At 38.2% G+C, this 16,811-nt stretch overlaps 2 protein-coding genes across 2 annotated transcripts; both read right to left on the reverse strand.

The window, feature by feature from the left end:
• Positions 1-10,575: 10,575 nt before the first annotated feature.
• Positions 10,576-11,101, reverse strand: LOC113273503. Its single transcript, XM_026523199.1, has 2 exons — positions 11,021-11,101; positions 10,576-10,941 (listed from the first exon to the last, which is right to left on the reverse strand). Exons 1-2 carry the CDS (start codon positions 11,071-11,073, stop codon positions 10,644-10,646), a joined length of 351 nt encoding a protein of 116 aa, XP_026378984.1. The 5' UTR covers positions 11,074-11,101; the 3' UTR covers positions 10,576-10,643.
• Positions 11,102-11,543: 442 nt separating this feature from the next.
• LOC113274707 (protein WEAK CHLOROPLAST MOVEMENT UNDER BLUE LIGHT 1-like) lies at positions 11,544-15,523 on the reverse strand. The gene is made up of 3 exons (XM_026524095.1): positions 15,368-15,523; positions 14,200-15,010; positions 11,544-13,725 (listed from the first exon to the last, which is right to left on the reverse strand). The coding sequence occupies exons 2-3, from the start codon at positions 14,839-14,841 to the stop codon at positions 11,839-11,841; spliced, it is 2,529 nt and encodes an 842-aa protein (XP_026379880.1). The 5' UTR covers positions 14,842-15,010; positions 15,368-15,523; the 3' UTR covers positions 11,544-11,838.
• Positions 15,524-16,811: the final 1,288 nt, after the last annotated feature.

Consider the following 16,811-nt stretch of genomic DNA (forward strand, 5'->3'; position numbering starts at 1 on the left):
TAGGGATGCTGCGTGGACTTTCATTGAAACTGGGACATAAGAATATTGGGTTTGGCTTTGTGTTGCCTCGTGTCTTCTGTGTGTTAGTCTTTTACTGGACGAGTTTCTATCAATCCTAGTCGAGTTTTCCGAAGTATGGAGTGTGCCAGCAACAATCATCAGCGTGCCGGAGATAAACCAGGAAAGAAATCCCGCAGCTTAAACGGAGAATATCTTTTATTAATTGCGGGGATATTTTGGGTTGCTTTGGCTATAAAAAGGATTCTAGAAAATCAGAAGGGGGATGGAGAGTTTGGGAGAGGAATAGAGCACCACAGAGTCGAAAAATCTAGTTGCAGAAACTCCCTTTCTGCTGCTGCAAAGCTGAAGAACACGAAGAACATACTTATCAGGACAGTCGTTTTCCAACAGTGAACAACGACACTTAGCCGTGGGTCGTATAACTACAGTGGTTGCGACGCATAGTGACAGTCGTAGAATCTACAGCGTCAGTAACAGTTTATTGTTGTATCTGTAAAAATTATAACAGTTACAAAGGCCCTGTTTTATACCTTTTCTCCTTGTAAACACCTTTTTGAGCAATGAAAAATTCTTTTGAGTGTGTTTTCAGATCCAATCCTTGGGGCTATGGAGGAAGCCGTTGTTTCGGTAAAAGTGATACATTTTTATTTTTAATTAATTATAACAAATCTATTATGATTTTTTCTTTGAATTAAAACTTGATTATATGATTTTAATTAGTTAGGTGTATTTTCTCTCGATATGCTTGCTTTAGGGTTTTGATATTCTATGCTTGGATTAACATCTACTCTTTTGAAAATCTACATGTCTAGGCAATGCTATTAGAATCAATTTTAATGTTGAGTTGCATAATTATTGTTTTATTAAATCACTAATATCGACCAACAGTTGAATCCTAGCCCCGGTCTCTCCATAATTTTACAACACTTTTTAATTGAGTTTGTTATTTTTATTTATAAAAATTAAGTCTAAAAAAAAATCTTCCTTCACAAGTCTCAACGAACCTTTTACTACAACTCAATTGAAAATAACCATGAATTTTTGGCGCCGCCGACGCGGACTTGTCTTTAGGCTAGTGTTTTTAGATTTTTTTTCTTTTTTAGGTTTTTATTTGTTTTATTTTATTTGTTTTTCTTTACGTTTTTGGGTTTTTGTCTTTTCCTTACAGAATTTGGAATTGGAGCGAAAGAATATTTTGCCAAAGCTTTTGGTGAATACTTAAAGATTTGGAGTAAAAGGCAAAGCGAAAGGAGCGAAAGAAGAAGATTTTTTTATTTAATAAAAAAAGAGAGAAAAAAAAGAGAGACATTTTTATTTTTTTTAGATATTTTTTTTTTAGACTTTTCTTTTTCTTTTGCACTTTATTTTTTTTGGACTTTGGACTTGGACTTTGGACATTCTTTTTTTTTAAACCCTACGGAAGGGTAGTATTAAATATTAAACTGTTTGCAGAGAAGGACGGCGATTGCGATATCGCCCCGGCCCCTCGGGTTTGTACATGACATAGGAGTCGTGGCCCGAGTCGACTTCAACGGTTCATCCCCCGTCTGGAACGAGAGGTAAGTTTGTCGAAACACTCGCGAATCCCCTGTCAGCGAGTTACTGTCTTCCTTCGTGTGAATATATGTCGAGGAACTGAATACGGCTGCTTTAATTTCCTAGTAAAGGGAAAGGACTGGCCATACAAGATAAGGGTTCGGATTTCATCACCGTTCTCTTCTTGCCCGCCTTAGGAAAACGATACCAAACGCGAACCTAAGCTTAAAATACTGACTAGAACGAGACCTATAGGGTAACGAGCTTAATAGGAAAGTCGTTCGAAAAATATTGGTTACTCTTTTAAGCATACTTCGAAGTTCATGATGGTTTCTGTGAGTTGAATGCGTGACTGCGCCGCCTTGTAATGCGGTAAGGCCTTGGGTATCAAAGCTCCACGCAGCTTCCCTCGCCTTTATTCAACTTACTTTTACTCGGATTGATTCCATAGGGGTTTGCTTAAATTGTAACGAATTCCCTTTCGAAGGATTAGAAGCTGGTCTAGAAACAATCTAAGTGGAGCCATCATGCTTTTTGTTTGCTAGAACTCAGTAGGTTTGTTGTGGTGAAGTCAGCCTTGTTTGTGTTTGCATAGAACTTCCCTTCCTTTTAGGATTTTTCTTTTTCTTTTGTTTTTCTAGTGTATACCCGAGGTTATTAGAGAGCGGTCTTGGAAAAGAAACACCCTAGGTCGTTTGATTAGTGATAAACCTAATAGTTCTTCTTGTGAAGGCGGGGGGCTCGAAGACTCTTCTTTTGAGAGACCCGTGTTTGGAAACTTCAGTTTTGAGAATCTGTCTCTCTGTGAAGAAAATACCCCTACTACTTCAGCTGTTCCGGCAATGACAACTTTGAAAGATTACATGTTCCCAAATAGGACCAAACGAGCTTCGTGCATTAAATTGCCAGCCAATACAACTAATATCGAGATAAAACCTAGTATTCTTCAGATGATCCCTATATTCTTAGGAAAAGATGATGAGAACCCTTATTTTCATATTAGGGACTTTAAGGAAATTTGTGGGACAGTTAGAATAGAAGACCTTACTGATGAAGTTTTGAAAATTAAGATGTTCCCCTTTTCCTTGAGAGATAAAGCCAAGACCTGGATGAAAAAGTTACCATCTGAATCCATTGAAACATGGCAGGAACTTATTGTTGCTTTCTATATGAAATTCTACCCTAAGCATAAAAGTGCAGATGTTAGGCAGAAAATTAGTGCTAGTGTGCAACAAGAGCGAGAGTCTCTCTATAGGTTTTTAGAGATATTCAATGATCTCCTATCCCAGTTTCCTCACCATGGATTTGATAATATGAAACTTGTAGAAATTATTTATAATGGTTTAGACTATTCTACCAAAGCCATGGTCGAGTCTATGTGCGCTGGTGAGTTCACTAATAAAAATGCTGATGATGCTTTTACCTTCTTAGGAGCTATTGCTGAAAAATCCCAACAGTGGGAGTCTTGTGTTGAACCCCCTAAAAGACTCTTGGTCAATAGAAGTAGCACCAATGTGGTAGATACAAGCTTCGGGTCAGATGCTAAGTTTGCTGCTTTGTCTAGAAGGTTAGAAGCTTTGGAATTGAATCAGCCTAAACATAGGTCTCTTGTTGAAACTGATGATAGGATTAGAGCCTCTCAAGTCTCTAGTTGTGGAGTATAACCCAATAACTCGTTTTGGAAAGGTCATGTTAGTGAAGAGAAATCCCATGCTGTCTATAACAATGCTAGGTTCGAGAACCGTCAGAAGTTTGACCCATACTCAGAGACCTACAACCCTGGTTGGAGAAATCATCCTAATTTTTCTTGGTCCAAGGGCCATAATCAAGGTCAGCCTAGTAATACTCAGCCTCCCCCAGGTTTTGGTTATACTCAGAACCCTTCAGGTCAAACCCAGTTTCAGAAGAAAAAGATCTCTACCTTAGAAGAAGCTCTTACTATGTTAGTAAAGAACCATGATATGTTATCAGCTAACCACCCTAGCTTTCAACAAGAAACCATGCAGAACCATAAGGATAATTCCCAAACTCTTGCTAAATTAGAAATTCAAGTCGGCCAAATAGCTAAGTATTTAAGTGAGAGAGAAGAAGGTAAGTTTCCTAGTCAAACTCAAGCCAATCCTAGGGGGTCCATCAAATATCTTTAGTTTGTGAGGAATCATCTAACCTTGTGAACTCGATAAAAACCCTTAGGAGCGGTAATACAGTAGACAATAAGGTAGCCATGCCTAGTTAACATATTGTAGTTCCACCCTCTACTTCCTAAGAGGAACCCATAACTGAGGAAACTGAAACAATTTCTAAGGAGTCCCAAGAAATTCCTGTTAGGACTATCTTTGTGCCTAGATCCCCATATCCTCAGTTGTTAACCCCAACAAAGAAGGAGTCAACTTTCAACGAGATAATGGAAATATTTAAGCAGGTGAACATCAACATTCCTTTATTAGAAGCAATTAGGCAGATGCCTGCTTATGCCAAGTTCCTTAAAGATCTTTGTACAAGAAAGCGTAAGCTTAATGTTCATAAGAAAGTCTTTTTAGCTGGTCAAGTAAGTTCAATTCTTCTAAACCAAACACCCCCTAAGTATAAGGACCCTGGATGCCCTACCATATCTTGTGAAATTGGTAACCACACTGTCGATAAGGAATTACTTGACTTAGGAGCTAGTGTTAACTTACTCCCGTATCATGTATACACCCAGCTAGGTCTTGGTAAGTTGAAACCGACGAAAATGACACTACAATTAGCTGATAGGTCTGTCAAAGTCCCTCGTGGTGTCATAGAGGATGTTATGATTGAGGTTGATAAGTTTATTCATCCAGTGGATTTTGTTGTTTTAGACACCCAGCTAGTTCAGGACCCAAGTGCTCAAATCCCGGTGATTTTAGGTCGCCCATTTTTAGCCACAGCTAACGCTGTCATCAACTGTAGAACCAGACTTATGAACATATCCTTTGGTAATATGACCACTGAACTAAATGTCTTTAATGTTACTAGACAACCTTCTGAGAATGATGAATTAGAAGAAGTGAATATGATTAGCACTTTAGTTCAGGATTTAGTTCAGGATAATTGGCATGATACTCTATTGGGAGATTCTTTAGATGAATTTGAGGAAACCATTCTCTTATACCAGATGTGTGATCAATCTTTAGAAGAAGCCCTTGAGTATTTTAAAGACTCTACGGACCCTGAAATTCAGGAAATAGTGTTAGGTCTTTCTGAGAGTAATGATAAGCATAAGATTGGGGGTGGAGAATTAGAAGAATCTCTTGAGTATTTTAAGGACTCTGAAGATCCGGAAATTCAAGCAATAGTTAGAGGTTTGTCTGTGAGTAGTGAAAACCCTAAGTTTGGGGGTAGTGATGGTTCTTATAATTGTCACGTATCCCTAATTAGAGTCCCTAACTTGGGACTCGACCTTTGTGCATCTGAGATATCACTTGAGTCTATTCAGACTCCGCAACCCGATCCACCTGATACTGTCCAGGAGGTAACTCAAGTATTAGAGACCCGTTTTTCGGATTAATCTATTTATTATGATACACATAAGAAGCTCAATTATGCTTCCCAGATAAACCCAGTTGTCTTGACAGAAACCTTAGACGAGGATGTGCTCCTTCTTTTCATTTTTCTGAACCAGTGTTGTTGTATCATATTTGTGTTAGCTCTATTTGGTCATGTGGACCCACAAATGTTTCGACTATTGGTATACGACTTTGGGAGGTGGCAATACTTTTTGAGGTATTTGATGTCTAGCTAGAGACTTTAAATTTAGCATTTACTGGGAGGCACCCGCGCTCATGCGACACGGTAATATTCTTCCTTATTTCTTTTCCCTCAAGTGGTAATAGTTTCTCCTTGTTCATGTTTTTAATTTTATCTTTAGAACATTGAGGACAATGTTATATTTCAGTTTGGGGGTGGAGAAACTTTTTGCTGCAATAAATAAACTCCAGAGCCTAGAAATTTATGCCTATTAAGGATAGCACTAACTTATCTAAGTGGATAGAAACATCTTGGTTGTAAGAGTTGAGGAACCAATCTGATTAGATGGAAACATATAAAGAGTCTATTCATAAAAGCACATAGCTCCGGTGTTAGAATTAAAAAAAAAAACATGGTAGTTTTGCCATATCTCATTGAATCCTAATCCTTTTGTTTTTATTTTTCAAGTGATTTGGTGGGGCACACGATTCAAGTTGTTACCTTTGCTAGGGTGAAATAGAGTGATTGAGATACCAAAAAAAAAAGAGAGAGAGAGAATTAAGACAAGATCATCAGACCAACCGGAATAAATTCAATAAAGTCGACCACTGGTGCCCTTGTATATGCCGGTTGTGTTGACCTAGAGTTAGGTTTATCGACCACTGGTCCCCTTGTATATGCCAGTTGTGTTTATATTAGTCAGACCGGTATCTCAGTCCATTAGGATAGGTTCATCTTGGCAGAGGCCTTCAGACAGATATGGGAAACACCATTCACTTTAAACCATCGATTTTTTTTCTCTTTATCCATCTTTTTAATCTTTCCATGTGATTGGTTGACTCCGGTTTATGATGTCTAGAAACTATCTGAGTAGAGCTCTGTCACTTTATATGAATTTTAGTATGCTTGAGTGCAAACTCGTGTACAACAATTGGAATTTCGCATCAGGATACTTCCTCCTGTAGTCAGTGATTGTATGCCAACCAAGGAGATTCTTTAGTGCCTTCCAAGGCTCTGCATAGATAGCTAGGGTTTGGAGTAATGGTTTTGTGGGTACACCTCTGGTACACCCTCCCGAGACTATAACTCGGCCACTAGGCCACCTAGTGAGTTTGAATTTTCATTTCTAGAATAAATTTGCTCGAGGACTAGCAAATAATAAGTTTGGGGGTATTTGATAGACATATTTTTGTGTCTAATTTGATCTCAATACTATATATTGTTGGCACTCGATTTTTTACTAATTTTGGTATTTTATGTCTTTGTAGGTGTTTTTGGGAAATAAACATTTTTTGGGAAAAATCGGCTCGAAAAGTTGTTAAAGGCGTCCGGAGGCCAAGTGTTATTCGAACTCTCACTGTTGGTTAAGGGGCACTCAATTACAAAGGGGCACCTTCTTCACTATTTGCACCCACAAGGCAAGTGCTAAAGGGATACCCGTACTGGATTAGGGGGAGGACATCTTCTTCCCAACTTCAAATTCAGAAAATGGCGGGAAGAAGCTTCACATGCTACAACAGAAGTAGGTTTCGCTTTCTAGACTGGAATTAAGAAAACTTAATGGCTAAAAATATTTGTGATGACTTGATTGGGTGTAACAGGCTTGGTTCGGCTGCAAATGACTAAATAATCGTAGAGAAGAAAACACGGTAGGGTAGTTTTCTCGGGTGTTCTGTGAAGGATTGGAAGGAGATTTATCCGGAGTTTGACACGGGATTGGAACCATATTATCTTGTTGAGTATAAACAGGTATGGTAGGTCAACTGGATTTGAGAAATTAGGGATGCTGCGTGGACTTTCATTGAAACTGGGACATAAGAATATCGGGTTTGGCTTTGTGCTGCCTCGTGTCTTCTGTGTGTTAGTCTTTTACAGGACGAGTTTCTATCAATCCTAGTCGAGTTTTCCGAAGTATGGAGTGTGCCAGCAACAATCATCAGCGTGCCAGAGATAAACTAGGAAAGAAATCCCGCAGCTAAACGGAGAATATCTTTTATTGATTGCGGGGATATTTTGGGTTGCTTTGGCTATAAAAAAGAGTCTAGAGAATCAGAAGGGGGATGGAGAGTTTGAGAGAGGAATATAACACCACAGAGTCGAAAAATCAAGCTGCAGAAACTCCATTTCTGCTGCTGCAAAGCTGAAGAACACGAAGAACAGACTTACCAGGACAGTCGTTTCCCAACAATGAACAACGACACTTAGCCGTGGGTCGTATAGCTACAGTGGTTGCGACGCATAGTGACAGTCGTAGAAGCTACAGCGTCAGTAACAGTTTATTGTTGTATCTGTAACAATTATAACTGTTACAAAGGCCCTGTTTTATACATTTTCTCCTTGTAAACACCTTTTTGAGCAATGAAAAATTCCTTTGAGTGTGTTTTCACCATGCGGAGCTAGATCCAATCCTTGGGGCTATGGAGGAAGCCGTTGTTTCGGTAAAAGTGATACATTTTTATTTTTAATTAATTATAACAACTCTATTATGATTTTTGCTTTCAATTAAAACTTGATTATATGATTTTAATTAGTTAGGTGTATTTTCTCTTGATAGAATATGCTTGCTTTAGGGTTTTGATATTCTATGCTTGGATTAACATCTATTCTTTTGAAAATCTACATGTCTAGGCAATACTATTAGAATCAATTTGAATGTTGAGTTGCATAGTGATTGTTTTATTAAATCACTAATATCGACCAACGGTGGAATCCTAGCCCCGGTCTCTCCATAATTTTACAACACTTTTTAATTGAGTGTTATTTTTATTTATAAAAATTAAGTCTAAAAAAAATATTCCTTCACAAGTCTCAAAGAACCTTTTACTACAACTCAATTGAAAATAACCATCAGGCATCTGGAGCGTACCTTGCCACTCTTGACAAGTCCTGACTATGATGCACTCGGTCCGAAGATACCCCACTTAGGGTGCGGTCTTGTAACCACAAAACCTCATAGGTGGTGGGATACAAGACTGCGAAATCAACTGGTTGTTTATACCTGATGGGAAGAGACATAATCTTAACCCGATAGAGGTAAGCTTCCTTGAAGGTGAAACTAGGGGGGAGATAAGAACGACACCCTCCATTAGGGAGATGAATTGTGTCAAAAGACGACAATGTTATAGGGCTTTTACTCACGGGAGTACTTAGGCCTGTCGCATTGTCCCATAGAGATATCCTGAAGAGGAAATAATATAAGAGATGATAAGGCAAGATCAATGGTTTGTTGCATGAAAGTGTAAAGACTGCCTGCGATTTTGCCGCCCGACCAAATAGAGGCAACAATAAAACCTCTACATAGGGAGGCGAAGTAAGACCACACTAGACACACATAGACCTATATATTATGATGATTATATTATTATTATGCAATTCTAATAGTGCAGGAATAAGGAAAACGAAGCAACAATACCATGCGATACGATGAACTAAAGATGTACAAAGAACAAAGGTAAGTAACTCAACATTATCTATACATTACATGAAAGCATCGCATAAGCATACATGGCATAAGCATTACATGACATAAGTGTTTTCGCTCAATTATTTCGCATAAGCAATTTGAAGTCATTATACTCAAAGAAGAAAGACGTGAAGATCAATTCGCTCATCCAAAACTTTCTCAAGGATTCTTCCCTCATAGATAAGAAACAGAGGCAACGATGGATTATCAAGAAAACATTTTTTGATCTTTATCTTTTCGGTCAGAATTATTTCTAAAGAAGACGCTCATTCATGAATAACAAGAATTCTCACCAGCAATGGAGTAAGAGAAATAAAAGACATGAAATAGGAATCACATCAAAAAAGTTTCGCATGATTGATTCGCAATACTCCTTATATTTCGAGGATTAGTACTTCTTATACTTCTTCAAGGATACTTCATACCTTTTATACTTCTTAAAGGATACTTCATACTTCTTATACTTCTTCGAGGATACTTCATACTTCGCATACTTCAAGAAATGATACTTCTCAAAGCTTCGGAACTTCACAAAAGAATAGAGGCAAATACGTACTTTTGAAGATTAGTATTCTTTCACGTAGTTCCTTCATCAACAAAAATCAAAGACTACTCCAACATCATGCATCTTGCACCAACAATTACAAGAAGGTGGATTTTTCCTTGAAAATCAATCTTCAAGCGATATTCAAGAAAAAAGAGGCAAAATGTATGGGAGAAATATCGCACAACCAATAAAAGAGCACATCAACATTAAGAGGGTGTGATATTTACATTTCCTTAGTGAGCGAGAGGATCCATTATGAATATGCGAGAACGTAACATGGGGTCCGAAAATAGGGGAACATGAGTTGTACTCCACTGCATGTGAGCTGTCATCCACTATATAAATATCTATATAAAGAGAAAGGCAGGAGAGAGAAAGGGAGAATAGACACTTTAGGGAGCACACATTAGTAGAGAGAGAAACATAATTTGTATTATTATTATCTTCTTCTTTTTATTTCAATAAACTAGAGCTCCAAATACTCATTAATGGAGTCTCAATTGTAATCCATATGTAATTCAATAATCATAGTGAAACCTAACCCCGTGGATGTAGATCAAATTGATCGAACCACGTAAATCTTGTGTCCTATTTATATTTCCATTATCTTTATTTTCATATCAAATAAGTTTACATCTAGAAATCATAATCATAATAGTAGGGGTGTGTTGTAGGATTTCCTACAACTACATCAATCATTTCCTTACGAAAGGTAGTTTTGATCATCATTGGCTAAGTTTTATTTAGGTTAATGTGGGAGAGACATTTATTAATGTACTGATTCTATTATGTATTGGTTAAACTTTGGTGCAATGCCTTGGGATTTGGTGCGTTTTGGTTTGTGCATCTTTTATGAATTTGGAAATATATGATTCTAGTTTTGTGTTTGGTTTTACTCATTCATAGGCATCTAAACATGAGCTACAAATTGTGCATATCTCTACATGTTCTTGTCCCATATCTGTTCATAGATGCAGAAAAACTGGAAGGGATGAGAAGGCCATGTATGGCATCTCTGACAAAGTTGTGCAGCCATGAACAGCCAAACTAAGAATTATGTTGCGCAAGACCAGTTTCTTTTTTGTTTGTCCTCTTTGTGAAGTATCTGGAGTACTTGTCACCATTTTTAAAATCAAGACATACCTGAAACTATTTCGAAGATAAATTCTTGACCGAACCTCGGTCCATGGATGTTTAGTTGAAACTGTTTGAAAACAAGCAAATTGGGTTTACAATCGGTCTTTGGAACATTATTCAAATTTTCTTGATGTTTATGATTTTCATAGTTTCATTTCTAGGCTTTGCATTTGTTTTTCTTGCATCCTGAATCAATACAATAATATGAATTTACGAGCAAAGCTACATCACTCAAGCATCATCGATTGAGCATTTGCGGTTGGAAAGCTGAGCATTTGCAGTGTATGAGAACCATTGAGCTTTATCAATTTTTTTTGCAGCACCAACTGGTATGTCTTCTATCACCTTCTCATGACCCTGGGGGTAATAGATCCCAGTGCGACTGTCTGGAACCCACCGAGTCGCTGCATCTTCACCGTCTCCATGGAGATGGTAAGAACTCCTACTTCCATGATCATCAGCTTCTTGTGACTTACCCATCACAATCTGAGGAGAACTCTCTTTGTGATAGCTTTTCCTTTGGACTGCCCTGTAAAAAAATAAGAACAAGATTATAGAACCAGACGGAATATAATTAATGCCGGAAGTAATGGCTTTGAAATTCTTACTTGAGGATCTTGCAGTTGATGGATTGAGCTCCTCTAACAAATGAACCCACCATGATGATATCTTTCAATCTCTCTCACTCACTCTGCAAATTGAGAAATGAATATGAACAAGTTGGAGCTGAACAGACACCCTTTTTATACACCATGCTGCACAACAATATGATTGTTATCCATGCCATGGTATGGGTCTATCTACTTAGAAATGGTCCACAAAATTTAGTGCTCAAAACTGTGTGCCATGGGATGGGAAGAAGATATGGATATCAATGATTTAAGCTAAAAACCGTTTTGCCCTGACATCATGATCTGCTTGGAGTTTAGCTACAGGGAATTGCAAGTTACCAAGTTGTAACCATTTTCCCTGTTTTCTTCTTCTTTTTAACCGGAAAGAGCTACTATAATCCGTCACGTAGCTATAACACGATATCTAGGTGTTCTGTCTGTAAACTGTAATGTCTCTCTGGCAAAGTTGAGCTGCCATGAATGGAGAAACTGAAAATTTGAGCTCATAACATTGTTAAACTAAATAAACAAAAATCAATCTTCATTTACGGCGAATAATATAGTACAACCTCAAACATACATACTACTCCGAGTGATCATTTAATGCACACAACCTATCTCTGAATCAAAAATATACATGAACAATACACACAAACAACCTAGCTCCAAATCGAAACTATACATGGACAGAATACACATATTTCTCGGCAGATCAGCTTTCAGCAGTATATTATTCTCTCCGAAGCACATAAACATCTTATGAAACAACAACACAATAACAATAAACATGTATACATACAATCAGGATGTGAGAGTTACGCCGACACTGGTGTTTCTGATTTCTTTCTCAGGAGCAATAACAGACGTGGAAAGAATGATCTCTTCTTTTTCTTCTTCTTCAACATTACTTCTGGAGAAGACTCGGTTTCTGAGAAATCTTCTTGTGCAAATAATTTCGAGCTGGAGAGAGACCTTGCAGGAAGAGTGACTTCTGCTTCTTTAACGTCTTTTATCACATCGAAGCTCCTCCTTGGAGCTCTAGGTGGAAGATTTGGCATTTCTCCCCGACTAGCCGCTAAATCATTGGCCTTTTTGCGCTGGGATTCATGTTCAGATCTCCACTTCCTCAACTCTTGTTCTATACCTAGTTTCCCTTCCTTGGCCTTCTCTGCTTTCTCCAATGCCACTGTAAATGCTTCTTTCCTTGCAATCATTTCCTTATTCACTTCCTCCAACTTCTCTAAGCTTCTTGTTTCAGATTCTTTAGCCAAATCTATTTGGGAGAAAGCTTCCTCCACCTTCATATTAGCCCGCACCTCGGCCTCATGGGCTTTCTTACTCAGTTCATAATATTCCTCAAGTGAAAGTGTAACACCACCAGATGCCTCGTCCGAACCAGTTAAACCAGCTGATTCACTCTCCTCTAAGGCTTTCACTGCTGCTAGGGCTAACTTCTCTGACGCCCTAGATGCTTCTATGTCCTTTTGAGCGGCAAGTAATCTGCTTCTTATGGTACTAACTCCAGCCTTGGCTAGCTCTGTCTCTTCCTTGGCTTTCCACAGCTCTTCTTGAGCCAATTTAGCTAGTGACTTGGCTTCATCAGCTTCATGAGCTGCTTGATGTAATTTCTTTGGCAGCTCGATCATTTGGTCTCGAGCTTCTTTCTCCCTCATCTGAATTATGGCTATTTCTGACCTGTTCCTGTTTAGTTCGGCTTCCAGAGATGCAACTACTACGGATGCCATTCCCTCCCTCTGTTTCATAGCTGAAAGTGCTGAGTTTTCTTTTTCAAGCTCTGATTTAAGCGACACTGCAGCAACCTTTAAGAGATTTACTTCGATTGTTGCTTTTTCGATATTAAGCTTTACTTCTTCAAGCTCCTTCTTTGCAGAAGAAATTGTTGCTTGTAAACCTGTATGTGTGTTACTCTTAGACTCCTCTAGCTCATCTTTCGAGGTCTCGTCTACTTCACCGTTTTCTTGGTTCAATTTTGCTTGCATGTATGCTGCTAATTCTGTTTGCAAATTGAGCAGCAATGTCGTTGCAGACTTCATCTTTGTTTTGAGATCATCTGCTGATAAAAGCTGCTGATTTAGCCTCTTTAGATCCTCTTCTTTCTCTTTCAGTTCCTTATCCCAATTGAGAGAATCCTGTTCTCTGGCCATAGCCGCTCCGATTCTTTGTTCCTCTGCCTCGAGATGTGCAACATGCGCAGATTCCAAGGAATCCTTTGTTGTGATTAGCTGTAATGTCAGTTCCTCTACAGTCTTCTCAACTTCCCTGGAAGCAGAAACAGCTTCCTCTGATCTCTTAACTGCTATGTCCTTTTCCGCAACTAGAGAAGCATACTCTGACCGCAACTTTTCAGACTCATCTTTCACGGATATCAACTCTTTAACTGCAGAAGCGTGCCTTGCCTTGGCAACTTCAAGTTGCGCCTTGGCAGCAACACTAGCTTCATCGCCAACCCCCTGCTCCAACTCTTCAACTCTTAGCAAAGCGAGTTCAGAGTCTTGTTTTGCCTGTTGTTCTTCAATTTGAACACTTTCTAGTTTCAGCTTTAATTCTTCTACAAGCCTCTTCGTGCTATCAAGCTCATTCAGTACTTCGGTCTTTGCGTCTTCAGCAATCTTTGACTGCTTTTTGTACTCAGGAATATCCTCTTGCGCCTTCCCAAGTTCTTGTTCAAGAATTTTGCGCCTCTGAGCCAAGCCATATATAAATTTCAGCACATTGAAATCAACCAAGAAATCATAATTGATCTAGAGAAGTAGTCAACAAATTTTACAAAGCTCTTTGTTAGTTATGCATGTTAAATTGCAAAAGAATTTGCTTAATTAACAAACTTGATGGAAAGGAAAGGTTCGTGTTAGAAGCCTAGAACCGATATCTTCACAACATAAGAACCATCAAGTCCTACAGATTAAAGGGACAACGTTTTCCAATATAACGATATAAACTGGAATGACAAACAAAAGGAACCCATCATAACTTCAGCGCATCATTTTCACATGAATAGTGAATGCGGAAACTAGAAAAGGAGAAAGAAAGAAACAAAACAATTCTATTCTCATGCTAAAATAGTTATGACATATCCATATCACAACACATAAAAAGCTTTGAATGCAATTGTAGAAGTTAGACTACTAGAAGCAAACATATTGCACAATACATACCTCCAAACTCTGAACTTTATGTGCTTTCCAGTCCACAATTCCTCCGAACATGGATACTGCTTCCTTAACAGATTCAAACGGCGCTGCAGTATCCACCAGTGCCTTGTGCAATGCAGTTGGTTTTGCTTTTGAGCCCGGAACATTGGACTTGTGTGCTGTATTATTTGGCACCACCGTCTGATGCATTTTAAGCTCGTCGGATTGTAAAATCTTATTAACATCCAATGCAGATATTGTTACTTCACTGGAGGCATTAGAAGAAGGTGTTACATCATTTACAAAAACATCATCAATGCTCACACCATTCGATTGGTTAACTACATCCTTTGACGGCTCATCTAATGTTTCAGATAAACAAGACGTAGGAGCGCCTGGAGCATCCCCCTCTGATGCTGTTGCTTCATTTACCAAAGCATCCTTCACGGCAATTGACCCGCCATGAAATTCCTGAAGTGTGTCTTTAACTTGTCCATCTAATGTGTCAGATGAAACAGATATCGGAGCGATTGAAACTTCGGAAGGACTAATTACAATTTCCTTAACAACAGCTTCAGAATTCTCTTTATTCTCTATACTCAAATCCGGTGTCATAGTGGAACCATTAGAAACACTCGGTACAGCTGCTGTGGTAGAACTTTCCATTGACTTTTTTTTCACTTCTGATATGCTCAAGCTCTATGTTTCCATCCAACCCATCAAAAGATGATAAACACGAATGTAAAAATGATTCAAGAGAGCTGATTTGCTACTCCCCTTCGTTGTCTTCTCCTATCCACCACAAATTGAGCTCAAGAACTACCGAGAAAACAACCTAAAACAAGCATAATTCGGTATGGGTTAGTCAAAGTACGAACCCTGAATTCAATCTAAACCCACAAGCGCAAAACACATATTGTTGTTGAAAATCTAATAAAGTTTTAAACTTTAATATCAAAATGAATCCTCTGTTGAATATGCTAAAGCCTGAAGCTTATTGATTAAGCTGATTAAATTAGAATCATCAATCATTGTCTATGATTGATTATACATAAATAAAGATACAGTTTCAATGATTAATATCAATAAATTTTAATCTCAATATCTTAATTCAGATGCTTCAATTAAATTACCTGTAATTAACAGGATACAGAATAACAAATTAATTAAGAAAATCAAATGGAAAACTTACAGATAGAAATGATAGATAAAAAAAACCCAGATCAGAAACCAGGAGATGTGATGATGAAGAAACCAAAATTTGAAAGGTGAAGAGGGAAAAAAATTAATATTATGATGATTCAGAGAAAGAGAAAGAAAGAGGCTGCCGAGATAAGAAAGTTGCAAGAAGAAGAAGAAGGAGAAGAAGAGAAATGGAGAAAAAAAGTCTGTGGGTCCCACACTTCCGTGTATAGTGGGGGCAGTTTCTAATTAATGACCATGTGACGTGTTTCCTTTTTTATTTTTGTGTTTGGTTTTCCTTTCGGCCTAATAATACAAATAAAAATATTGGGATTATTTTTCTGGGTGTCACCTATTAGTCAACTAATGAGTGATTGTCAAGGGAATATATTCGAAATCAAAAGTTTAGCAAATCAGTTGGAAGTCTGGGGCACGATTAAATGTTTATGCAGAAGAAAAAAAGAAGAGCAAAAAAGGTTTGGTGGAATTCAGCCGTTGAAAGTGTTTCTTTTAATATTAGCTGTCAATGAACGCCGGTCGTTAAGAATTTAAGAGTGTGTTTGTTTTCTCCTGATTCATGAATACGACTCCTCAGGATTTGACTCAATATTGTATGTTTGTTTTTTGTGTGAGATCTCACTCATCTGATTCAAAAATATGAGTCAATGGCTTGTTCTAATAAGTCAGGCGTATTTTATTACCTGATTCAAATTGAGGTTGTGTCTGACTCAGATCGCGAGTCAGATCTGACTCAAAATAAAAAACGGGCCCAGCCAGAGACCGAGTCAAATCCTGATCCCAAATTAGCAAAAAAAACAAACACACTCTAAATCCACTGTTGAAAGCATTCAACGGTAGAAAGTCCCTTTAAAAATTGGATGCTCATAAATTTCAGACATCTATTTAATAATTCAGTACTTACGAGTTTCGAATTCAAATCGCTGATATCGTTCCGGCTATTTTACTAATATAGGATACGGCGGTAAGCTTTGCCACATACCAGGTAAAGTTGCTGGAGCAGCATATATGACCCAAGATTAGTTGACCTTGGTTTAGGTCATGTTGTCTGTGATAGTGGTAGTTGCCTCAGGTGCACCAGTTCCATTTATTACACCTACTTCTATCTGTATCTAACTACCAAATCGAAAGTGTTATAAGAGCAGATTTATTTCTTTTCGTCTTAAAGAGACACTCAAGGAATCGATGCAACCGGTTTTACCGCCATCACCACCGGCAAGCAAAATGTGGATCTTGTTTGATCACCTTGATAATTGGGTCATATCATAAAGAGGCTCCGTATTCTCCAATTTAAATTTTGGGACACCATACCATGCCCATACCCTTACTTTGGGGAACGCTGCGCAATCAGGTTAGTTGGAACGGGTGGGCAAAAAACTTTTCCACCATGTCACAAGCTGGGTTGGAAGATCATTTTATGACAAGAAAATGTTAAA

Source organism: Papaver somniferum, chromosome 4, assembly GCF_003573695.1.
Source record: "Papaver somniferum cultivar HN1 chromosome 4, ASM357369v1, whole genome shotgun sequence".
Classification (NCBI taxonomy): domain Eukaryota; kingdom Viridiplantae; phylum Streptophyta; class Magnoliopsida; order Ranunculales; family Papaveraceae; genus Papaver; species Papaver somniferum.

Bases quoted from the DNA above. Each gene is read 5' to 3' on its own strand.
- LOC113273503 (XM_026523199.1), bottom strand. From the start codon at position 11,073: ATGGTGGGTTCATTTGTTAGAGGAGCTCAATCCATCAACTGCAAGATC. The intron at 10,942-11,020 runs GTAAGAATTTCA...ATTTTTTTACAG, and splicing joins ATCAACTGCAAGATCCTCAA to GGCAGTCCAAAGGAAAAGCT.
- LOC113274707 (XM_026524095.1), bottom strand. From the start codon at position 14,841: ATGGAAAGTTCTACCACAGCAGCTGTACCGAGTGTTTCTAATGGTTCC. The intron at 13,726-14,199 runs GTATGTATTGTG...GGCTTGGCTCAG, and splicing joins ATAAAGTTCAGAGTTTGGAG to AGGCGCAAAATTCTTGAACA.